The sequence below is a fragment of the Engystomops pustulosus genome, chromosome 3 (assembly GCF_040894005.1).
Source record: "Engystomops pustulosus chromosome 3, aEngPut4.maternal, whole genome shotgun sequence".
Classification (NCBI taxonomy): domain Eukaryota; kingdom Metazoa; phylum Chordata; class Amphibia; order Anura; family Leptodactylidae; genus Engystomops; species Engystomops pustulosus.
In genome coordinates this window covers 77,919,819-77,946,444 of record NC_092413.1, presented here as the reverse complement: position 1 = coordinate 77,946,444, position 26,626 = coordinate 77,919,819, and the positions used below count along the sequence as shown (strand labels likewise).

Genomic DNA, 26,626 nt, shown 5'->3' with positions numbered 1-26,626 from the left:
ATAGAAGAAAGAGGTTTTATTCCTACATTGGTGCCAAATTCAACAATAACAGATAATTTTCTGGAAGGAGTAACCAGTAGTCGGTCGCGCTGCTAATGGTAGAGATGGGTCTGATTGCCTAACAGTGATACAAGTAAATTTGTATAATAAATAATGAGCATTTGTCACAACTGGTTTACATAAAAGACTAGATTAAACAGGTAGGACAACGCGTTTTGGGGCGGATTTACCCCTTCTTCAGGTCCATAGGCTTCTGTAATGTGTAGAAACATTGTATCAAGTTCTATTCCATTACATATATATAAATACATAGGGTTGTTATACCATAATGAAAGTATAAATACATATAGATTAATAGGTGGAAAAGAATAATAAAAAATGTAGAGAGATTAATAAAGATGAAATAGATACAAATAAAAATAGATACAAATAAAATGCAGTACGCATATTTAAAATTGTTATAAGATACTGGAAATTGATATATCAGTACAACATACAATAAATATTTGCAGTAAAGATACACGACTATGCGGCATTTGTAAACAGAAAATTGATTTTAAATCGTGACCTTGTAGGTATAAGTTTTCACAGCTGGGGTGTATACACCTCAATCCACTGTATAGTAATAGATCATTTTTAGGGCCAGAAAGTAACCCCTAAGTACCTGATCTACCCCTTATTCCCAGATCTATTACTCTTATCTTTCCCCCCCCTCCCTCCTTATAAAAAAAAAAAATGTCCATCTTGTAAGCACGCCCACTCACAAAGCCTTATAAGGCTTCCACCTCCTGGCTGTCAGCAATCACTTTCAACGATGCTGCCAGACAGTACAGACCTCAGACCAAGTAAGTCCTCTCCTCTAACCTGCACCCGGCCTACTTACTTCTTGCCAGTCCATACCTTGACCGAGACTACTCCTGTTTTCAGCATAACAGAGAGCTCAGCAACAAACAGCATGCTAAATACTGGTCTTTTTCTCCAGCGCTCAGCTTTGAAGGTTAGCAGCTAATTAACAACAGGTCTACTATTTGACATCAATTAAACTCATAGGTTCCTCATCTAATCAAATTATTTATCCCTCCAGTGTCAATATTGTGGATTGAGGTGTATACACCCCAGCTGTGAAAACTTATACCTACAAGGTCACGATTTAAAATCAATTTTCTGTTTACAAATGCCGCATAGTCGTGTATCTTTACTGCAAATATTTATTGTATGTTGTACTGATATATCAATTTCCAGTATCTTATAACAATTTTAAATATGCGTACTGCATTTTATTTGTATCTATTTTTATTTGTATCTATTTAATCTTTATTAATCTCTATATATTTTTTATTGTTCTTTTCCACCTATTAATCTATATGTATTTATACTTTCATTATGGTATAACAACCCTATGTATTTATATACATTCACCGGCCACTTTATTAGGTACACCATGCTAGTAACGGATTGGACCCCCTTTTGCCTTCAGAACTGCCTCAATTCTTCGTGGCATAGATTCAACAAGGTGCTGGAAGCATTCCTCAAAGATTTTGGTCCATATTGACATGATGGCATCACACAGTTGCCACAGATTTGTCGGCTGCAGATCCATGATGCGAATCTCCCATTCCACCACATCCCAAAGATGCTCTATTGGATTGAGATCTGGTGACTGTGGAGGCCATTTGAGTACAGTGAACTCATTGTCATGTTCAAGAAACCAGTCTGAGATGATTCCAGCTTTATGACATGGCGCATTATCCTGCTGAAAGTAGCCATCAGATGTTGGGTACATTGTGGTCGTAAAGGGATGGACATGGTCAGCAACAATACTCAGGTAGGCTGTGGCATTGCAACGATGCTCAATTGGTACCAAGGGGCCCAAAGAGTGCCAAGAAAATATTCCCCACACCATGACACCACCACCACCAGCCTGAACCGTTGATACAAGGCAGGATGGATCTATGCTTTCATGTTGTTGACGCCAAATTCTGACCCTACCATCCGAATGTCGCAGCAGAAATCGAGACTCATCAGACCAGACGTTTTTCCAATCTTCTACTGTCCAATTTTGATGAGCTTGTGCAAATTGCAGCCTCAGTTTCCTGTTCTTAGCTGAAAGGAGTGGCACCCGGTGTGGTCTTCTGCTGCTGTAGCCCATCTGCCTCAAAGTTCGACGTACTGTGCGTTCAGAGATGCTCTTCTGCCTACCTTGGTTGTAACGGGTGGCAATTTGAGTCACTGTTGCCTTTCTATCAGCTCAAACCAGTCTGCCCATTCTCCTCTGACCTCTGGCATCAACAAGGCATTTCCGCCCACAGAACTGCCGCTCACTGGATGTTTTTTCTTTTTCGGACCATTCTCTATAAACCCTAGAGATGGTTGTGTGTGAAAATCCCAGTAGATCAGCAGTTTCTGAAATACTCAGACCCGCCGCCCTTCTGGCACCAACAACCATGCCACGTTCAAAGGCACTCAAATCACCTTTCTTCCCCATACTGATGCTCGGTTTGAACTGCAGGAGATTGTCTTGACCATGCCTACATGCACTGAGTTGCCGCCATGTGATTGGCTGATTAGAAATTAAGTGTTAACGAGCAGTTGGACAGGTGTACCTAATAAAGTGGCCGGTGAGTGTATATGTAATGGAATAGAACTTGATACAATGTTTCTACACATTACAGAAGCCTATGGACCTGAAGAAGGGGTAAATCCACCACGAAACGCATTGTCCTACCTTAATCTAGTCTTTTATGTAAACCAGTTGTGACAATAAATGCTCATTATTTATTATACAAATGTACTTGTATCACTGTTAAGCAATCAGACCCATCTCTGCCATTAGCAGCGCGACCGACTACTGGTTACTCCTTCCAGAAAATTATCTGTTACTTTCAGGGTTTCCTCCCTGTTAACCAGAGGACGCAGCAGCTCTTGTCAAACTACACCTCTGAGATTCCCATCCACACAATCCAGAAAGGCCCTCATTCAAAAACATCACCGTCCCACACCCATGGAGCGCGGTGTTACCCGCTAAAAACTAAATTCAACAATAAAACAGCTTCAAAAATAAATCTCAATGATAAATTGTTTTGTGGGCAGGGTCAACAACCGCTTATTTAAAATAGTGGTAAAATGAGCGACCATGAATTTTATAGAGTGTAGATTGTATTGTAGAGAAAAAAAAAAGTTGTGCTCTTACTTGTCTGCTGTCATTTTCTCTGCAGCCCTGAAGTTTAATAAGTGAACCTGGTGCTCGATCCACAACGGTAAGGCAAAGATCCATGTGTTTGACGGATTTGTCCTTCGTTAAAGCCCATTCCTGAAAAGAAAATAGCAATGTGAAAAACAAAACAACAAACCCTCCCTCTACTAATGTTATTTTACTTTATACTTAAAAATGTTTTAAGTGAATATCAGAAAATCTAATTTATTATTAATATAAAGTTGTCATGAGAACATATTGGTAAAAGTTTTACTGTAATACATGAAATGAACCTGGACATACATGGTCACGTTTTCACTAACCTGGTTTCCTCCAGCATTATGGCACTCATAAACACCAACAACTCCATCTGCAAAATGGCCAAGTGTATCAAGGCAGTTTGTTCCTTGCTGCAAAGCTCCAAATGCAATATCTTGATGGTCAGGGACTCTAGAAAAGACAAAGCAATTTATAAAAGAATCCTTGTATGTTCAAGCAATCTTTATAGATGCGGTAAAGTCGGCAAGATAAACAGATGTGGACTTTCCCTTACATAGCCAATAGAGATACATTGAATGGAAACTTTCCAAACCGTGAGTTTGTTCTTCCCCCCAAAAATTGACATTTGTGGATTAATGCTTGTACTTATGGTTATGTTTATGCACATATTGTGCTAACACAAGTGCCTGTACAATTATAAAGTAGAGCACCCTACATTCCGTTAGCACTAGCCTCCTGGATATTGAGACATAAAAGTGTCTGTTGGAACGGATTATTTCACGTTATATGAACTGAACTAACATCCATCTCAGAACAATGGATGAAGCAGCTCCAAATGTTTTTTTTTTTTTAAGAAGACTTTCGCTTGTTCAAAAAAAAAAAAAAAAAAAAAAAAAAAAGTGTATATTTTATCTATTTTTCTGGTATCATATTTCATCTTGCTCTGAGTAATATATATATATATATATATATATATATATATATATATATATATATATATATATATATATATATATATATATATATAAATATATATATATATATAAATATATATATATATATATAAATAAATATATATATAAATATATATATAAATATAAATAAATATATAAATATATATATATAAATATAAATAAATATATAAATATATATATATATATATAAATAAATATATAAATAAATATATATATATATATATAAATATATATATATATATATATATAAATATATATATATAAATATATATAAATATATATATATAAATATATATATATATATATATATAAATAAATATATATATATATATATAAATAAATATATATATATATATAAATAAATATATATATAAATATAAATATATATATATATAAATATAAATATATATATATATAAATATAAATATATATATATATATATAAATATAAATATAAATATAAATATAAATATAAATATATATATATAAATATAAATATATATATATAAATATAAATATATATATATAAATATAAATATATATATATAAATATAAATATATATATATAAATATAAATATATATAAATATAAATATATATAAATATATATAAATATAAATATATATATATAAATAAATATATATATATGCAACACATATGGTTTTGAATGTACACCATTATAAAATTTAGATTAAAAACCAAAAGTTTATCCACACTACTCAAGATACAAGCAAAACCTTGGACTGGCTGAAAGAAATGACCGCACACCCGACCCCCCTCCCTACTTAGACGGGTGCAGACTCTTTGTTCTAAAATTAGGGCATTGGACCTCTAGATTGAGAACAAATGATTAAGTATTCTAAGTGCAGATATTATGAATTTGGTAATAAGGCTCAATATTTATACCAATATTTATCCCAGTGCCCTTTGCCTCAACTCCCTTCAGAAGCATTGGGCCATTTCGCCATGAAATAACAATAGAAGAGGTTGAGGACACGGTGAAAAGCTTACCAGGAGGGAAAAAGCCAGAGGTCCTGATGGTTATACCTATCTTTACTATAAAACCTTCCTTAGTCTCCTGACGCCCCACATTGTCACGCTATTTAATACATTTCTTCACGGTGAATCAGTTCCGCAGATAATGCTTTCCTCCCAAATTACAGTTATCCCTAAGCCAGGCAAGGATCCGGCATAATGTTCTAGCTATAGGCCTATAAGTCTACGTAATTTCGACCTAAAAATTTTTACCAAACTTTTAGCCAACAGGTTAAGCATATGCCTTCCGCGACTGGTACACAAAGACCAAGTGGGATTTGTCAGATATCGACAAGCAGGAGACAATACACAACATACCATTGATCTAATAAGCCTAGTGCAGAAAACCAAGTCGGAGGCCCTGATTTTGAGTTTGGATGGTGAAATTGCGGCCTTCGACCGCCTGAATTGGAAGTTTATGTTTAAAACACTTTCCCGCTTTGGTCTGTGTGGACCCTTCGTGGAAGCCCTGAAAGGTTTATATACAGCACCTAGGGCACAAATTATACTTCCTCACACCCACTCTACCCCCTTAACTATAAACAGTACTCGCCAGGGATGCCCTCTATCCCCTTTACTCCAAGTTCTGAGTACCGAACCCATTGCAGCAAATATCCAAAACAACCCAGATATTAAAAATGTATTAAAGTGAAAGACAAACAATTTAAAGTTGCGCTATTTGCCGGCGATGCACTGCTTACACTCGTCGAGCCTCTTATCTCTTTACCGAATCTTCAGGCCACCATTGAGGACTACAGTGCAGTCTCGGGATACCACTGAACTTGGTCCCCCATACACTAAATTCCTTGAAAAGTAACTTCCGATATTCCTGACATCTACCTACCCTTAAAAACCTAGGGATAAAAGTTACCCCCACTACCTCTTCCCTGTGTAGGAAAAATCCCCCCCTCGCCCCACCCCCCGCCCCAATACAGGACGTGAGAAAACAATTACAAAGCTGGCACCCTCTACACCTCTCCCTGTTGGGTAAGGTGGCAGCAGTCAAAATATCAATTCTGTCTAGATTTCTGTATCTGTTTGGTATTGGGACTCTAACTGGGAGTGTCTCAATTTTACGATTGATCCAATGACTCTTTTTGGATTATTTGTGGAGCTCTAAGAGACACAGAATTCCGAAGACTGTTTTGGTAGCACCGAAGTCTATAGGAGGCCTCACAGATATAACTATGTACTATTATGAGACACATCTGCGACAGTCTTTTGGACATCCTTGCCTGCCTTTAATAGGTGGACAGAGATTGAAAAACTCTGGCTAGCCCCGATGCACCCCAGTTCACTAATCTAGGGCCCGCAGATGGAGATCCCCCAACTTATCTTTGCTGGCCCCTATGGCCTTTCACTAGGGATATATGGCACAGATGTCGGATTATTTTCTCTTTAGTACGCCCCACATTTACCTCAAAGCCTTAGCCCAAACTTTGTAAACTTTTGGAAACCAATGAACGTATTTCAAAGTAAAGACCTAGCCCAATCTACTACCAAACAGTTACTCACTATCACTTACCTTTGATCATCATTGGACCAATTTATACCGGCCACCGAAACCTATTCCCAGATTTATCAATTCTGTCTTAAAACCCTGGAATCTGTCACAATACCACCTTTAACAGTGTTTGAATGGATTAGGCTTAACAATTCCACTTCAAAAGAATTGATTTCAGATTTATATACCCTGCTTATGGCGCAAATGAACCCGGGGCCAGTAAGAAACATCTATATGCTTAGATGGGAGGACTGGTCGGGTAGATCACTACCGGAGTCAGTGTGGAAGATAAATTTGGGAAAACGCCCCTAGAGGCGCTTTATCTGAGCTCTACAAAGAAAATCAATATAAAATTTTGCTGCAATAGTACCATACACCGCATTACTGCATAAACTTAATCCGCTTATTCCTGATGTATATACTACCACAAAAAACAGAGTTACGGCGTTCTTTTGCAAAAATCATAAGTATATATCTTTATTTATTACATAAAACAACACATAGTTGTATTATAATGAAATAATAAGTATGACAGAGGAAATACAAACAAAAGGTCCGATGAGACAAAAAACATATGACTGCATTAGAGAGTATGTTGCTCAGTCCTTTGGCAACACATCACCAATTCCCATCATTCCCACAATCATGTATATCAAAGGTCAGTGTAGGATATGCACCAAGACATCAAATTCACAAATAAAAGACTAGTGTCCTACCCATTTTGCACAGTCTATGGCTGCCTCTCAGACTCCCCAACACGCGTTTCACCCACGCTTCTTCAGGGGGTACAAAACGGACGCTGGGAGGACGGATTATATACTCCCGAGCGGGTAATGTTGGCACATGCCGGGATCCGACATCGCTATCGGAGACCCGGTCATGCGCTGTGCAACAAGTGATGCTGGCAGGGACATCAACGGAGCCTCGCCATCCGCTGCGCATGCATGCACCCGTCCTAGGAGTTTACAGCCACCAAAAACTAGAACAAACAGGAACAACTCCCTCTCACAATACAGCGTCGAACATACAAAGTGAATCTCAAAATAGCGGAACAAAAAGGAAATGGACAGCAAGTAATCAAACAGATAAGAGATCGAAACACCAACTCGAGGTGACTAACCTTTCCGCTAGATCCCTCTCTGATTCCCAGCTTAGCCTCTTGGGTAGAGGTCTTAATTTTTCCCCTACTAACAATCTTGATTACTTCACAGCATTGAAGGACCTACACCTCTTCTCAAGGAAGTTGCTTCTGGGAAAACTCCATGGGGGTGGTGAAATTGGTTTGGAAATTAAACACGAAAGGGAGAGGGAAGCATTACAAGCCCTGGAGGAACTCCAACAAGAACAATCACCTGAAACTCAAGGTAGGTTCCCCCATGACATTATGCCCAGATCTAGGACTTTCCCCCCCTTGTCCTTATGCCCACAAATCGAGATTTATACTAAATTGGTAATGGGAGAACTCAAAGCTCTCTCGCAATCCAGAAATAAAAAGTGAGACAATCTGACTAGCTCCTTCAGAGCCTTCCGCTCTGGTGCACAGTCACTCGATGACATTGTCATCAAGGCAGCGCATAAGGGGGGGAACGTCATGATCTGGCCAAAGGAAAAATATGAGAGGGAAGCTCTGCACCAACTTGGGAAAAAGACACATATGAAAAACTAGCATTTAACCCAATATTGGGATACAAAAATCAGATCATTTCAATCTTGGACTCCGCCGTAGAAGCAGGAATTATTCAAAAAAAAATGTCTGATGGACTGGTAGTGAAAGAACCTAAGGTCCCAACGTTTTACTTGCTTCCAAAGATGCATAAGGATTCCGTCGACCCTCCGGGGCGTCCTATTGTCTCTGGCATTGGTGGCTTATGTGATCCGAGCTGTAAATTCATAGACTATTATTTAAAACCACTAGTTGAGGACTTGCCATCTTATGTCAGGGACAGTATGGATGCCCTACTGCGGATCGACGGGATCTGTATCGAAGAAGACATGCATCTAGTAATGGGTGACGTGGAAAGCCTATATACCGTATTTTTCTGACTATAAGGCGCACTAAAAATCCTTTGATTTTCTCAGAAATCAAAGGTGCGCCTTATAGTCCAGTGCGCCTTATATATGAACCGTACTTACAGACAACAGCTGCCTTGAACTGTGCACAGGTCTGCCACCTGCTGGTCATTCATCCTTATAATCAGGTGCGCCTTATACTCCGGTGCACCTTATATATGAACCTAGACGTTTTAGCAGGCATTTATTGATGGTGCGCCTTATACTCCGGTGCGCCTTATTGTCCGAAATATACTGTACGTGTATTAGGCACCAGGTTGGCTTGGAAGCTACAAGATTTTTCCTTTCAGGAAGTACTCTAGGGACAGAATTACAATTGTTGATAATGGAACTATTATCCTTTGTACTGACTCATAACATTTTTACTTTCAGAGACCAATTCTATGTGCAGAGGCAGGGCACTGCCATGGGGGCCGCCTGTGCGCCGTCATACGTCAATCTCTTCCTAAAATACTGGGAGAGAACCATCTTTGGCGATGGTGGCGCCGGGAGGTATTTCCCATGTGCAGTGCTGGCTTCGGTACATAGATGACGTCCTGGTCATCTGGCAGGGGACAGAGGACATACTGATAGAGTTCATGCAGGAGTTAAACAATAATTCATTTAATATCAGACTGACGTACTCATACAGTGCAAAAAAAGTTGACTTCTTGGATATTACAATTGAAACTGATGAAGATGGCCATCTTCAAACAGATATGTTTAGAAAACCTACATCTGTAAATGCACTCCTGCATGCCTCCTGGGCTCACCCACCGTCCACCATTAAAGCCATACCTGGGGGACAATTCTTGAGAGTTCAGGCAAGAGATCTCAAAGAGAGATTTCTAAATAGAGGATATAGAGGTCGATGCATAAAGGAAGGCTATCGGAAGGCAAAAAAAACATGCATAGAGTTGAAAAGGAAATCAAAGGGGGACTCAAAAATCCGGTTCATTTCCACTTATAACAAACAATGGGAGGAATTACGTGGTGCATTAAATAAACATTGGTCCATCTTACAAACAGACACGACTTTGAAAACATTATTGACGGAAAAACTCCTCCTTACGGCTAGAAGGAGCAAAAACCTAAAAGACTTATTAGTACAAAGTCATTACATTCCTAAAATAGAAAACCCATTTGGACAGAGGACAAAAAAAAGATTGGCTGCTTTACATGTGGCCACTGTATTTCCTGCCCAAATATGTTACGATCCCACACATTTAACTCAGCCAATGGACAGCGTACATTCACTATCAGAGATTATATCTCTTGAAATACCACTGGAGTTATATATTATGCTACATGTAGCTGTCCGAAAATATATGTGGGTTTGACCACAAGAGAGTTGGGTACTAGGGTGAGAGAACATCTCTGAGACATTATCAAGGCGAAAAGTACAACTAATCCAAAAGAACTCAAACCGATTCCACAACATTTCTTCCACCACCATGGATGAGACCCCAAAGGCCTTTCCGTACGAGGCATTGAGGTAATACACTGTGAGGGGGAAACTTGAAAAAGATCCTGGCACAGAGAGAGTGCAGATGGATCGTCCAGCTGGGTACCATGTAACCAGTTGGTCTTAACAAGGCGCTTAGTTTCATTCCATTTCTATAAAAAAACATTGTCCTGGGGAAGAAATAGTCATGTCTTTTTCTACTGTTCCTTGGTTTTTTGCATCATTTTTGTTTTATTGAAAGTAAAGAGTACAAAATACAGAGTACAAGTAGAGCACGGGACACGCAGGTCCTATACATGACATATAACGATATAGTTATGTTCCAGTAGGTTGAATATATAGCAATATAAGAACGTGTTTGTAGTATATCACGGCACATTAAGTCGTCTAGTATATGCAAAATTTGATTAGGAGTGTGAAACATGTAATATATTGAGTTCTATTGGTCGTGCTCAAGCAACAAAACTGGGCGGTCAACAGTGTTATAACACGGTCAACTTGAGAAAAGTACTCAATCCTAGAGTACTGATGGGTCTAGAACAGAACTGGTGCAAGCCATTTGGGCCAGAGCCCTCACAAGTGTGAGGGTGTGTGGAATGGGGGGGAGGGGGGCGGTTTAGGGTAGGGCAGAAGCGGGTCATGAGTAGTTCAAATGTCAGCCATGGGGCCCACGTTGTTGAATGATCTGCGATATCGCAGTAGCCTCTTCCAGACTGTACAGGAGCGATATTTCTCCAAACCAGTCGGGGGGCAATTGGGGGGTCCTTGTGGATTTCCATGATCTAAGTATTAGAGAGTGTGCTGCTATAAGCATGTATCCCAACAATGATCTCTTCACTTTGGTCGCAGAGGAAGAAATTATGGACAGCAATAAAACTGCAGGCTCATTGTCCAGACTGATCCCAGTTAGGTCTAGAATCAGTTTGCGAACCTGGTGCCAGAATGGTAGTAAAGTCGGGCATCCCCACCAGATGCGAGTCATAGTACCCGGAGCCCCCAGGCAACGCCAGCACCTATCTGGGCATGAGGGGTATAGCATATGGAGCCTGCTGGGGACCCAGTACCACCTTGAAAGTAACTTATAATTAGTTTCCTGTGCCTTGCATAGCTCAAATGCTTTCAGCCAGTCGTCTTTAGTGTACGTCTTATTCCACTCACTTTCCCAGGTCGCTATAGAAGGGGGGTCTGAGGAGGCCCACTTGTCTAGGAGGAGATTATATATTGTTTAGATGGCATGTGGGGTCTCAGAGGCTGAGGCACATAATGTTTCAAACGGTGTCATATTGTGATGCAAGTTTGCCCTGGTTTTAATGGTTAGATGCTGGGTCCGAGTGTTTCCTCTCGGAGGTGGTAGGAGGATCAAGGGGAGATAAGAGCGCAAAAAGACTCAAGTGCTTTTTTAATGTAAGAGTGATGAGATAAAAGATAATGACTCTCACCTGATGTTCGGAGGAGTCTGAGCGTGACGGTGAGCAATTTGCTCTTGAAGGTATTCCGATGCTTTCAGGGAACTGGAGAGCTGACAGCCACGAGGTTTAGGTGATGGTCCGTTCTCCCAGGAAGATGGACCGACAGGCAAATACAGGTAATACACGTGGAATTGGTAACCTCGTCGATCGCGGCGCTGCTATTTCCAGAAGTCACTTGCACAGTGTAGATGAATTCTTTTCTTAAAAAGTATTTATTGAATCACTACGCGTTTCGGTCCCGGTCTGGGACCTTCCTCAGGTGTAAAATACATTTATGTATTTTACACCTGAGGAAGGTCCCAGACCGGGACCGAAACGCGTAGTGATTCAATATGTAAAATACATATATGTATTTTACACCCGAGGAAGGTCCCAGACCGGGACCGAAACGCGTAGTGATTCAATAAATACTTTTTAAGAAAAGAATTCATCTACACTGTGCAAGTGACTTCTGGAAATAGCAGCGCCGCGATCGACGAGGTTACCAATTCCACGTGTATTAACTGGTTTTAATGGTGAAATGAAAGTGCATTAGTTTCTTGTATTCCCATTGAAGTCTTGGTGTATGAGTAGGCTGAGGAATTGCGTCCTTAAGAGACTTAAGGGTCTCTGTTGTATGGCCAGAGAAACTCTTCAGTGTCTTCAACACTTGAGAGGCTACACATGGAACTGTTTGCAAGGAGAGGCTTTGTAAGTTACATGGGGCTAACCAAGGGAGGGCAGTGAGGTGAGTAGGGGATAAATGTTCCTCAAGGCTCACCCACAGTTTGCTCTTGCCGCAGTGAAACCAGTCTAGAATCCTAGCCGCAGCCGTTGCAATGAAATACCCTTTACAATCGGGCAGTCCAAGGCCACCCTGTAATTTTCTGAGTATCAGAGTTGATCTGGCCACCCTAGGTCTCGACTGCGCCCACAGAAAACGGTTCAAGAGGTTATTGAGCTTATTGAAAAAAGTTTTGGTATAGGCAGGGGAATTGTTTGGAATAGGTAGAGGAGTTTGGGTAGTATCGTCATTTTGATGCATCCCACACGTCCTAACCACAATATCTTTTTGTTGGCCCATTTGTTCAGATCTACTTTAAGTGTCTCTAGGAAGGTGTCATAATTTAACTGATATGTCTTGTTCAGATCAGCGGGTATGCGGATCCCCAGGTAGGTGATAATGTCTTTTTTCCACATAAATGGATAGTTGGCTGCCAGAGTTTGAGCGAGTGCGGCTCCCAGGTTTACTCCCATTGCTACATTTTGATAATGTTTATTTTGTGGTTGCTGAAGTGTCCAAAGGTGTTAAGAGTCTCCATCAATGGGGATAGAGAGGTCTGAGGGTCAGATAGAGAAGAACATCATCCGCGAAAGCAGAACATTTGTAATTGACTGGTCCTATTTGTAGGCCTTTGATGTCTGGGTGGTGCCTCACAGCTATTAGAAGATGTTCTATGGTCAGGTCATACAATAAGGGGGATAGGGGGCTTCCTTGCCTGGTACCGTTCCTAATTGTGAATGTAGGTGACAGAGTTCCATTCACTCGGATATTGGCTTGAGGCGCCTCATATAGGGCTTGGATTCGGGAGAGCATACGGGGGCCTAGTCCTATCTGCTCGAGGGTCGCCCAGAGGAACCCCCCAGTCCACTCTATCAAACGCCTTTTCGGCGTCGAGGGATAAAGCTCAAAAAGGCATTGAAGCACGTGAGACTTGGTGTATTAAGGAAAACGTCTTTAGGGTGTTGTCCCTCGCCTCTCTAGAAGGGATAAAGCCAACCTGATCGGGATGGACAAGAGGGCCCACTACGCGAGCCAGGCGGATTGCTATCAATTTGGCGAAAATTTTTGCATCCGAGTTAATGAGAGAAATAGGCCTATAGCTAGGGCAAAGTTGGGGGTCTTTCCCTTCTTTAGGTATGACTGTTATGTGAGCATGGGAGTAGTGATTTAATAGAAGGCAGCTGTATAGCCATCCGGCCCTGGACTTTTGCCCGACGGTAGACCTTTGATGGTTTCCTGAACTTCTTCAGGAGTAAATGGTGATTCTAGTAGTGCCCTGTCACTGTCAGATATAGTGGGGAGTGTTGTTTGCTGTATATACTGAGATAGTGATTATTGTGGTTGTGGCAGGGGAAAAGATTGGGAGGGGGGCAGGAGATTATAGAGGGAACTATAGTATTCAGTGAATGCTTCTGCTATCTCTTCTGTTTTATGTACCGTCCTGCCACCTGCTGTCTTTATCGAGGGAATGTATGTCGATGCTTTCCTTTCCCTTAGTGCTTTTGCAAGTAGTCTACCTGGTTTGTTGCCCCATTCGTAGAGCGAGCAAGAGCATAAGAGCTTGAGTCTCTGCTGTCTAATTTCTAAATGGGCGTCAATTTCTTGGCGTGTTATTATCAGTTGTCTTAGTGTGGATTCCTGTAAAGTCTGCTTATGCAGCGCTTCTAGATTATGCAGGGTAGAAAAGAGACATTTCAATTTAAATCCAGCCTCTTTTTTTAACCTGGACCCATGTTTCATTAATATCCCCCTTAAATTTACTTTTAGCATTTCCCATTTGACTGTCTCAGATGTAGAATCTCCAGAGTGTGTAATTCTGAAGCTTTGGATGTATTGTTTCAATTCGGTTATACACAGGGAGTCTTGAAGGAGGGATTAATTCAACCTCCAGTTGAAGGGCCTACGCTGGGCTGGAGCAATTGAGAGTGTACATGAGACTGGGTTGTGATCTGACATGTATATTGCTCCAATGTTCGTGTCGATTGCCACTGTGAGAAGATCATGTTGCAGGAAAATGTAGTCAAGGCTACTATATGTGTTATGCAACGGAGAAAAGAAGGAATAGTCTCTATCATCTGGGTGCTGTATTCTCCAGGCATTGCATAATTGTAGTGCGTGTAGATCTTTCCTAATTCTGTTGATATTATTGTATGGCAGTGTGGATTTACCCGTAGATGAGTCAAGGAGTGGATTTAGCACCATGTTTAGATCTCCGCAAACGATTAGAGATCCCCTGGAGATGGTACTTAAGCGACCCAGAACTCTAGATAAGAAAATAGTCTGACCAGTGTTAGGAGAATATACATTCGCTATTGTATAAGTGGAACCCTAAATGTCGCATCTAAGAAAAATGTATCTGCGTCCAGTATCATTTTCAATCTCAAGGACCGTGCATTGTGCATCATTATGTATGAAAATGGATGCTCCTTTTGACTTGCTTAGCGGATTTGTACTATTGTAGGAAGAGGGGTAGTATTTGCTATTGATTTTGGGCTCAAGTCCTGTTTTAAAATACGCCTCCTGAATGCAAAGAATGTGAGCTTTGCGCTTATGAAAGGAATATAACGCTTGAGAGCGCTTTTCAGGAATATTTAGTCCTTTAGCGTTGAATGACACAATTTTCAATTGAGACATATCTCAAAACGGATGTCAAAATGAGCTTATTAGGTGGTTCAGAGCCCGCTTCTGTCCTGGGACGGGGTAGGGGAGAAAGCTCTAGGGAATTAGGTTGGAGGGAACTTTATAAGGTGGGGCTTGCACAGGGCTTGTAAATAAGGTGAAAGTCCTTGCACAGGACTATACTAGTAACTAATTATGCCGGCAGGCAGGGCCGCATCTGTCATGAGGCGAGATGAAAATCTCGCCTCAGGGGGCAGATTGCGGGTCCCTGTAAAGGGTGGCGAAATTTGCCGCTCTAAAGTGGGCGATTCGGGCATCCATTAACGCCCGAATTGCCCACCAACTAAATAAATCGCGCCTGCGTCGCTCCGTTCTAATCAGTGACACAGGCGTCATGACGTCACGCCACCTGTGTCACTGTGTGGAGCCGCGGCTCACAGAAGAGCCGCGCGCCGAGGGAGCAGCTGCCTGCAGGTGAGTATGATTTTATTATTTTTCATGCAATTTCATTAATTCTATGTGGCTGATAAGGGGAAGTGGGGGCCATAATTGTCATACTGCTACTACTGCTACTACTACTACTACTACTACTGCTACTGCTACTGCTACTACTGCTACTACCAAAACAAAAGTTTGATTTTACTTCTATTCTATTCTTAATTTTTAATGTGCACATATTTTGGAGATTTGGACCATTTAAAAATTTCTAGCTTTAGAACAGATTTGCTTATTTCAGTTTTAATGATTTTAGGAGCATTTATATGTATGAACTCTGCGCATGTTCAGCATGTTAAACTACTCACCTTAGCTCAGGATAAACATTTTCCAAATACCACTTGAAAGGTTTGCAGCCTAGTTTTTTCTTCAACTCTGTTCGACTTTGAATACTGGAGATAACATACAAAAAGAATAAAATAGTTACTAATTTCAGTTTCAGAGGTTCTCAATAATAGGAGGTTTACCTTAAGGAATTTCCATTAAAGCTCTGTAGTATAGTCAGCTATCAGTAAGCCTTCATTTACAAAACTGAGGATCCGTGAAAAACTGATTCAACAAACTATAGCCAGTGATCCATGAGAAAACATTCAGCCTAGGACAGTGATGGCTAACCTTTTGAGCTTGTTGTGCAAAAATATGTAAAACTGTGCATATGTCACTAGAAAAATCCAAAGAAATGACCATACAATCATACATCTTGGTCAATATCTGTTGAAAGGATTGTCTACTACTGCTTCCACTTCCATCATTTAATCTTTTTTTTTTTTTTTGGTTCTTCATCAGGGAGAAGTGCTAGGAGAAAGATGGCCTGTTAGCCCTGCTGGCATATAGGGGTTAACACGAATCTCGGATGAGGTGTTATCTTTTCCTATAATTGCTGCAGTAACTGTGTTGGGGTACAGTCATAGCACAGGGAGTCACTGGGAGTTCCCTGGCATCAGTGTGAGATTTTGGTAGCTGTTTTAAAGTAACGGCTAGGTTGTAAGGATCACACGCCTGCAGGGGCGGACTGACCATATGACCCACTGGGAGAAATCCCAGTGGGCCACTGAGTCTGGGGCCGGTCTAAGGCTGGTGGGGCCAGTTGGAAAAACTAAAAACATAACATTTACTCACCCTCCCGGCGTTCCCCCGAAGCTCCGCTGTTACAGTCCGGCCGCACAGTCCGTTACAGCTCTGTGTGTTCTATTTTTTGGGGAGGCGCTGGCTATAAACTAGGGGGTGGGGGCTTTCTTACGATATAGTGGGGATGTCTGGCTATGTATGAAAGGCTGGCTGTATACTGGGGGGATTGGCTGGAAATATACAGGGGGGCTGGTTGTATACTGGGGGGGGGGGCTCTGTTGCTATATACAGGGTGGCTAGCTGTATGGTGGGGGGGCTGTTTGGCTATATACAGGGGGGGCTAGATATACACTGGGGGGCTGGCTGGCAGTGGTATATGGAATAGTAGTTATATTCCTGTACATAAGGACAGTATTATAGTAACTATATTCCCATACCTAGGGGTCAGTATTATAGTAAATGAAAAACATGTGCGGATAGCACCCTAACAGGTGCGTGTTCAGCTCACCCCCACGGTGTGATGGTCCACAGTCCTCTGGTATCAGCCTTGGTGCACGAAAAAGGAAAGACCACCGCCAGGTCCCAAAACAGCAAAAGGTACAAGGAATCTCGGCACACACATGAAGCCACCAGGTTTGGTTTAAATAAAAGTCTTCCTCTTTATTCACATCTTCGGCTTCATGTGAGTGCCGAGATTCCTTGTACATAGGGGCAGTATTATAGTAGTTATATTCTTGTACATCGGGTGCAGTATTATAGTAGTTATATTCTTGTACATAGGGTCCAGTATTATAGTAGTTCTATACTTGTACATAAGGGGCAGTATTATAGTAGTTATATTCTTGTACAAAAGGGGCAGTATTATAGTAGTTCTATACTTGTACATAAGGGGCAGTATTATAGTAGTTCTATACTTGTACATAAGGGGCAGTATTATAGTAGTTATATTCTTGTACAAAAGGGGCAGTATTATAGTAGTTATATTCTTGTACATAGGGAGCAGTATTATAGTAGTTATATTCCTGTACATAGGGGACAGTATTATAGTAGTTATATTCTTGTACATAGGGGCAGTATTATAGTAGTTATATTCTTGTACATAGGGCGCAGTATTATAGTAGTTATATTCTTGTACATAGGGTGCAGTATTATAGTAGTTATATTCTTGTACATAGGGTGCAGTATTATAGTAGTTATATTATTGTTCTTAGAGGCAGTATTATAGTAGTTATATTATTGTACATGGGGGGCAGTATTTTAGTAGTTATGAAAGCAAAAATAGAGTTGAAAGTGTCCGCTCACCTGATCTTCAGCTCTAGTGAATGCCGTGCCAAGGTGGAAGATCCGGTCCAGTCCCGGAAATCATAGGTAATGAAAGCATGAGGAAAAAGAGGGAGAAACCACCTGCAAAAGGCATGTTGCCGGTGGTTTCTCCCTCTTTTTCAACCTGCTTTCATTATAGTAGTTCTATAAAATGCAGTATTATAGTACTTCTATTCTTGTACATAGGGGGAAGTATTATAGTAGTTATATTCTTTCAGTATTATAATATATCTTACTTAGGGGTAGTATTATAGTAGTCACATTCTTGCTTAACGAAGAAGGTATTGTAGTAGTTTTTCCTTTGTATATATTAGTCAGTATTAAGTTGTGCTCTTTTAAACAAGCTTTATTCCTGTATAAGGGAGGCAGTGTGCGTCTCTTTCGCTGCGCTGTACATGTTCATTTAGACCATCTATAAACAGTTTGTGTGGAGTTTAGGAACTCCACCCACATCACATGACCAAGCCTACTTGTTTTGACGCTGCCCACAGAATGTGGCCACTTACATTTTTTCCAGGGCCACTTTAAATTCCCAGTCTGCCCCTGCATACCTGAGAGGACTCTCCTATCCAACCTGTAGTTACTGGAATAGACCTTGGTCCAGCCACTGACAGGGCAACTGTGGGACACAATTCTAATGTTCCAAAACTGTCTGGGTGCAAGTACACAATAAATTTAATGTGGGTGGGAGCTCTGGCTTCACTGCCTAAGTAACTGCCTTCACTAACCAAGGTAAGAGTTTCCCATGATGGCAGGTATTGAAGCATGAGCAGCAAGCAGCCTGTGTCAGCATCCGAACGTGAAGCCACTGTACTTTTCAACAGAATGTTAAAAATACCCACCTTGGGTACTGATCCATTAAAGGGGTTGTCAGACTATTTAAAAAAATTTGCAGGTAAGCTGGAGAGGGCTATTAAAAAATAAAAAATAAGCTTTAGTTACCTCCTCTGGTGCTCCCAGTTCCCCAAGTGGTGGTTCCCACAGGAACATGGCACCTTTGCTCTAACAACTTACTGCACCCTGGCACGCCCATCCGTCCCAGCACTGTATTAGGCACTGGGACAGAAGAGAAGGTAAGTAACGCTTTATATTTATTTATTTATTTTTTTAACAGCCCTCCCCAGCCCACCTAAAAGATTTATAAAATAGTCGGACAACCCCTTCAATGAAATTCATCAATAAAACCAGGACACCCAAACTAAAGATACCCCATCATTGTTCATGTCTTCAGTAATCCAGGAATAATTATATTGTTGCCCCCTTTTGTTTTCACGCACAAAAAAAATATTTTTCAAAATATGCAAATGACCCATTACATCCATCACTTTGTCCGGATCGCCTTCTACTGTAGATGCAACTCCTCTGCCTAATCACAAGTTCCACGCTTGCGCAGTGTATCTGTCTGGATGCAATGTATAAAGGAGAGCACAGAACTTGCTATGAGACATACAGTAGACGGTAGTCCAAAGGACTACTGAAGTGCCAGGAGAACATGGATTATGCTATGGAGCTGGATGGTCTCTGTTAACAACCCCAAAGCCCTTCAGAATAATTGAGATATTTTCAAAAACCGCTTTTTCATGCAAAAAATTGGGGACAATAATATAATAAACATGTTTGGATTACTGAAAATATGTTCTTAACGCAGGTATCTTTAGATTTTCTTTTTAAAGTATTGCATTAAGTTCAGCCATGTGACATCCATTCAAAAATGCAGCGCATGTAGAAGTGCAAGTGAAAAAGGCCTAAGATTTCATAACCTATTACATGTCACACTTACTTTCCATATGGTACATTTCTGGCAGATGGTACAGCTGCATAGTAGAAATTCTTGTACTCATCCATCCACACCTCAGCCGCTCGCCTTGTGTTTCTTTAGAAGAAAAACAAAAATATTACTATTTAAAAAGGGATTCAATTACCAATTCCCACTTTTGCATTAAGATTATTTAACATAATTCATCTATACAAAATCTGCAGAATTTCATATTGAAGCATAACTGTGAATTTACTGACAAAAAAATATAGTTTTGGCACAGCTGGAGAGAGCCTTTGACAACAATTCCAATTATACCTGTATCACACTTTTGGCTCCTCCTAGCTGTAGATACAGGCCGGTATAACTATCGCAACTTCTTAGAAAATGATATTCAGCTAATCTTGAAGTGGGCAGCAATTCCTGGTTGTGACATCAGCTAAGTGCATTCATATGAAACAGGACAGCATGTTTGTAATTGGTTCATCTAAAGCTTGTGATCAGTCACATGCTTGTGACATCGCTCAAGGTCCTATTATTTTGCACTCCTCTCCTACAGCCACTCTCAACAAGCCGCCTGTCATCTCTAGCCATTCTATATGGTTTCCCATGGTTGCCAGGAAGCATGGCAAATGGAGATTACTTGCAGATAGCCAATTAGATTAAGTTAGAGAATTGCTTATTTTTGCTTAGTGCAAAGTTAAGCAAACATTTTTATACTTTACAGATGTACTTTAAAATAAATGACATTTTAACATTATTAATATGACCAGAGCCCCAAGGACTAGAAGGGCCAGCACAGGAACTAGGGATCCTCAAAAGTGGAAAGTATCCCATTTGGTACCATGAACCTGCAACATGGCCAAATACGGGAAACAATTTTAATTCTCATCTAATTTCTTCATTTGGGGTCTAGAAGTTATGGACTATACACATGGCCAAACCAACTGTGTCCATGTGTTGCCGTGGATATTCTGCCATGCATTAAATACTTTGGGGCAAGCAACAGAAAAGTCTGTGCTTAAGAAATTATGAAAATGTGCCAGTATTAAAAGTGAATAAAAGTGATCCAACCATCAGATGGTGAAAGGATGACTAGATAGCTTTAACCCCTAAACGACTTTGGCACTTTGCGCCTTCCTGACACAGCACATTTTTTTCAAATCTGACATGTGTCACTGTAAGTGGTCCTAACTTTGGAATGCTTTGACATCTCAAGGTGCTTCTGAGACAGTTTTCTAGTGACACAATGTACTTCATGTTAGTTGAAAAATTTAGGCGATAAATTTTGACTCATTCTTGAAAAATTGCCGAATTTTCAAAGTTTGAAATTTTGTGCTTTCCTGGCAGATGGACCACCCAAACAGATTGATAACTAACATTTTCGGGATTGTTAGGCATCCTCTGATTTTTGTAGGATATTAGGAGGCTTAGGTGCGCCAAGACTTATGTTTTGAGGGACTTACTTGGGCTTTAAGTGACTTTGAGAGGCCTAACTAATAGTAAAACCTTGTGAATTAAACCATTATAGAAACTAAACCCCTCAATCTGGTAAAACAACTGTATTCAAAATGTGTTAATTTGTTTCACATGTGTAAAAATAAAATGTTGGTGCGATTTTGAAGTCGAAGTTGGTCGATTTTTGGCTAAATGAATGTATTTTTCAAAAAATGGATACATTCACAAAAAATAAAATAATAAAATGCACTGCAAAGTTTGTTATCCAATTTGTCCCGTGTGTGCCATTACCCCAAATGTGGTGGCAACATTCTGTGCGGGCACACAGCAGGGCAATGAAGAGAAGGAGTGCGATTGAAAGCCAATTTGGCCTGTGCAATGTGAAGAAGCAAACTATTTTTTGGTGGATATAGGAGGGTTTATTTTTGGGGGGATGAGATGCACTTTAAATATACTTCAATATGGGACGTCTGCGACGCCTCCCGCAGGTCTTCTCCGTACTCTCGGTTCCTTCTGGAAGCAGCGGGTCCGCGTGAAGCTCCGGCGCACAAGATGACGACGTTAGTGTGTGTGCCACAGCAGGCACATACACACAATATTATGGCAGTGGCGGCTGGCGTCAGAGCCTGCGTCGTCAAAGCTGACGAAGCTTGTGTGGCAGAGCGTCACATGAACCTGTCGCTGATGGACAGATCGCAGAGAAAACCGTTGGGGGGGGGGGTGGCGTCTGAAAGGTGAGTATTGCCTTTTTTTAAGGAACTGGGAAAACTGGGGCTAGAGAAAGGCTGGCTATATACTAGGGCAGGAGGCTTGCTGTATACTGGGGCAAGGAGCTCGCCGTATACTGGAGGAATTGTTGGCTGGCTATATACTGGGGCAGGGGGCAGGCTATATGCAGGGGCAGATAGCTTGCTATATAATGGGGCTGGCTATATACTGGGGGCAAGGGGCTGAAAAGCTATATACTGGGTGGAGGCTGTGACCAATGCATTTGCCTCCCTAGGCTTATTACTCGAGTCAACAGTCTTTTGTGGTAAAAGTAGGAGCCTCAGCTTATATTTGGGTCAGCTTATAGTCAAGTATATACTGTTCTAACTCTTTCTGGCAGGGGGGAAAAAATGATCAATTCTTGTTTTAGGCTTTTAGCATACTTTTGGGCGCCAATTATTATATTGTAAAAATGAAATGTAACATTTATTCTATGGGTCACTATGAAAAAGCGATACATCATTTATATATTTTACTTTTACTAGCTAAATTTTAAAACATAAAGACAAAAATTGAGAAAATCCAATTTGTTTTTGCATTGCCATTTTTTCTGAGGAAAATTGCGGAGTTCTGAGAATGCAGAGTCGGAGTGGACGGAAATTGGTCAACCCTAGGGCAGTCGTTGGACCTCGGGTATGCCACAGACTGGATTGGATCCCCCACTGATAAGCGGCACAGGGGTGGCAATTCAGATGGGAAGCCCCCTAAACACGCCATGCTCATGCTTGACCATAGCATGCAAAGGGTTAACACCCACAATCAAAATTAACAGCTGACACGCTGCTTATGGTACCAGCTCCTCTTGCAAGCAGGTGCTAGAGGAATAATGCAATAGTGCCACTGCCGTCCATGCAGAACTGTTGTGTCAAGTGTCGAAAGGAGTTACACTATGCAAGATGAATCATCCAGCATCACACACTTTGATAGACACTATGGGGGGATAGTTATCAGGACCTCTGCGCCATGTCAGTGGTGTAGAAGCCCTGAAATAACTGCAAATGCTAGCACTTGCAAGCAAGAGCAGCGGCGGGCCTATCATTCGTCCAAGCACGAGCACCGGTGTATGATAAATAACCCCCTTTATGTCAAACTCTGCATTGGATCCATGAGAGGGATCCTTTTGTATCCAGTAGTAGGGAACTGGCTTATCTCCTTGGATACATCTAGAAATCATTAGGTAAACAAGGATATTATAAGATCTTTTCTAGATTTAGTATTCCAATAAACTTAATGTTGTAGAAATGATTAATATTACCATTTACCTGGCAAAGACTGTTCCACTTCCACCGGGAAATGTGTAAGGATGCTGTTTACGAAATACATGTCCTACCCTACTGCAGGGGATTATTTCTAGACTTCCACCGCACTGCCACACACGGAATGAAATCTCTAACGATGAAATTTAAAAAAAAACAAAAACAAAAAAACAGCGATTTTGAGTAAGTTCAATACTAACATGGTCTTGACTAATGATAATATATTTGGTCCGCACTACCAGTACTGTTGGTGCATTTGGTCCAGGGATCCAACCCCATATACAGTAAGGTAACATTGGGACCACACACTCGGATGGTTTGTAATATGCATTTTAATAACTTCAACGAAGTAATTCACAGCGACAACTTGTAAGTGTGACGTTTCAGGCCAATGCGCATCTTCCTGCGTTCAGCATGCACGATTCCTAGCGCCAGCATTCAGACGCATCTAACATACAGCCTTGCTCACAGTATTTGAAAAAGGCCATTGGGCCGAAACATCATACTCACAAGTTGTTGCTGTGAATTACTACCTTGAAGTTATTAAAATGCATATTAAAAACCATCCGAGTGTGTGGTCCCAATCTTACTTTATGGTCTCGAATAATGAAATAGAAATAAACACTTGCAAAAAAAAAAAAAAAAAGAAAAAGAGTCCACCAGACTAGGTCAAGACAGATAAATAGGTAAAGTATGTAACACACTGCAACAATAATGCTTAAAGGGGTATACCGGGAATATGAACGTCTGATACAAAAACCCATAAACCAACAAATAAATGAATGAATGTTACAAAACTTAATGTCATTAGTCACAAAATGGAACTTAAATAGTTCGATTTTATGATTCACAAAATTTAATGGCCTCTATAAAGTTATCAACAAGATGGCTGCCACTGGAAACCACAGTAACTCCTCCTACCTCTTAAGCTCTGCTCCCAGTGATGATCTAACAGGTTTTCCTGCTCTGTTACCATAGCAATGATGTGTAACTGCCATCACCACAACACTGGGCATACTGGCTGCACTGCAACCAACCGACTACAGACAAACCTAGTGGTGATCACATGACCCGTCCAGGTTGTGGTTTAGATCAAACAGTTATAAAAACTTAAGTTGGACAGCCCCCCCCCCTTCCCCAAGCCTATTAGTGAATGGCATAGAATATCAAATGGTGCCATTAAGAATCCCTACAGAAAACAAGTACTCACATGACAGATGTAAAAAAAAACAAAAAAAAAAAACTTCGCTTTAGGTGACCAGAATGCTTTAAATAACGCACATGTAGAGATAAAGGTAACAGTTCTGTTTGGCCACTGACCTTACTAAAACTGTTGTTGAGTGCCGAAGCTTCTGGAATCACAATTCATTCAGTGGTCACTATTTCCAGTTGCTGCACAGACAGCAGTTTTAGTAGTCAATCTGATATCTTTGAAATAAACACAGGGCCTTTACAGCCACCTCACAAATTGAGATGATCAGATATATATCTATATACACCATAGGGCAGTGGTGGCGAACCTATGGCATGGGTGCCAGAGGCAGCACTCTGAGCCCTCTCTGTGGGCACCCAGGCCATCACCCCAGCATGATGTTCACCAGACAGGACTCAAAGAATCTTCCTACAGAATCTTCCTACAATGATGGGCTAATTTGCCCTCCTCCTCCACTCAGGCTCTAAAAGGTTCACCATCACTGCCATAGGGGCTATCTTTTTTAAGAAATCCAATTGTGGCCACAAACCAATTTAAAAATAATTCAATTGAGACGCTCATTGAGGGATTTCAGAGTGGGGGATTACAAGCTGGTCAGCTTGTGGCCAATCAGGCTCAGTTCACACTTTTGTTCAGCAAGTTCCGTTCCACCGTCCGTTCTGAAATAGCGGAAAAAATGGTGCAGCAGCCAGCGTCTTTTTTTCTACTACATTACAGAAATTTGTAACAAAAGGCAACCTTCTGTACATTGAAATCAATTAGGGAATGGAAAGTGAACAGACACTTTCCTCTGCCCTCCTTAGTGTGAACTGAGCCTAACAGCGGGCGAGGAAAAAAAAAGGAGAGAGCCTCAGTTCAGAATCAGCAACCCCTTTCTTCTCATGATCAGTAATGGTATATTCTGACCAAAAAACATTGCTTTATGAAATAGAAATACCCATTTAATAAAACACCAAATTGCACAAAAAATATTTAGTACTAATTGCCAACCCCTCAAAGATTACTAGGGTACATACAATACCCTATTAGGGTCACCTATATTGTACTTAACCAGGTATACTTTCTCTGCAGTCTGTAGCAGCACAGAGTCAAGTTACCCACCAGTGGCAGGACACAGGACTTCCCTAAACATCCTGTGCCGACTTTCAGCAGATCAAGGGGCCTGCACAGACATTATAGTATGCATGGCGCTCTTTGACCACCACTGCCATCTCAAAACACTGACATAGAAGTGATGATCACAGAGGGTGCATGCATACCCTAATGAGTGCATAGTCTCATTTATCTGCAGGAAGTAGGATATGGGATGTAATAGGAAGTCCAGAGTCCTGCTGCTGGTGGGTCGAGTGACCTGAGGCTGGAGAATTGTCATGGTTAAGTACACTATGGGTATAATAAACTTTTGTAGTGGTTTCCAAACAATATAACAATCTATTGAAAAGATTGGTGAATAATATTTTAGCCCAGGAAGCCCCTTTAAGTCCAGAGTTCACTGGTGCCAGCTGGAAAAAAAATTCTACACTTATCTTGCTTGTTACTACATAGACAACTTTTACTACACTTATGTGCAGCTACAAAGTTTCTAGAGTTTTTAAACAAAGGAATTCTAGTAAAATATTTTGTCATACATGCTATATATTAAACATATTACACTAATAAGATAAATTCACATGTACAGTAACAAAAAGCATGTAAAGGGAAATCAGCAATTTATACATACCCAAATTTTCCCCACCCCAAACATCCATCATCATATCATACTTTCCCAGTTCTTCAAAGTAGGATTTGTCCATCACAAAAAGCCCTCCAGCAATCATTGGTGTTCTACAAAAGGCAGAGGAAAGTTTTATAAAAGTCCATTGTAGTCACAGTATCATTGTAAAATAGTAATATAAAACACTTGCTGTAATAATACTGATATGACTGCTGCTGTTATCGCTATTTAAACGGCTCAGGGAAAGAATTAAAATAAATTATATATAAAAGATTTAACATATTTCAGACTATGAATTAATCTTTGGTACAGTCATAACATTAATGCTCTGGAAGCCTGTTCTCCCCCACATACTATGTAGTAGAGAAATGCGGAGGCAATGATTTAGCTTTATCATTTAAAGCTAAATCACTTGCTGATCAGTGGGGGTTTCCGTGATCAGAGAGAACAAGGAGTCCTAGGTACCTCCGTCTGACCCCTTGTCACTCCCAGAAGAATGGAGCAGA

At 40.7% G+C, this 26,626-nt stretch overlaps 1 protein-coding gene across 1 annotated transcript in view; it reads right to left on the bottom strand.

The window, feature by feature from the left end:
• GALNT2 (polypeptide N-acetylgalactosaminyltransferase 2) overlaps positions 1–26,626 on the bottom strand; it is a 78,795-nt gene that overhangs the window by 1,780 nt on the left and 50,389 nt on the right. The window contains exons 10-15 of the mRNA XM_072141168.1: positions 26,127–26,230; positions 23,200–23,326; positions 19,736–19,828; positions 15,873–15,956; positions 3,517–3,643; positions 3,191–3,310 (exon numbers count right to left, since the gene is read on the bottom strand). Of these exons, the coding sequence (XP_071997269.1) occupies positions 3,191–3,310; positions 3,517–3,643; positions 15,873–15,956; positions 19,736–19,828; positions 23,200–23,326; positions 26,127–26,230 (655 nt within the window). The remainder of the gene's footprint in view (positions 1–3,190; positions 3,311–3,516; positions 3,644–15,872; positions 15,957–19,735; positions 19,829–23,199; positions 23,327–26,126; positions 26,231–26,626) is intronic.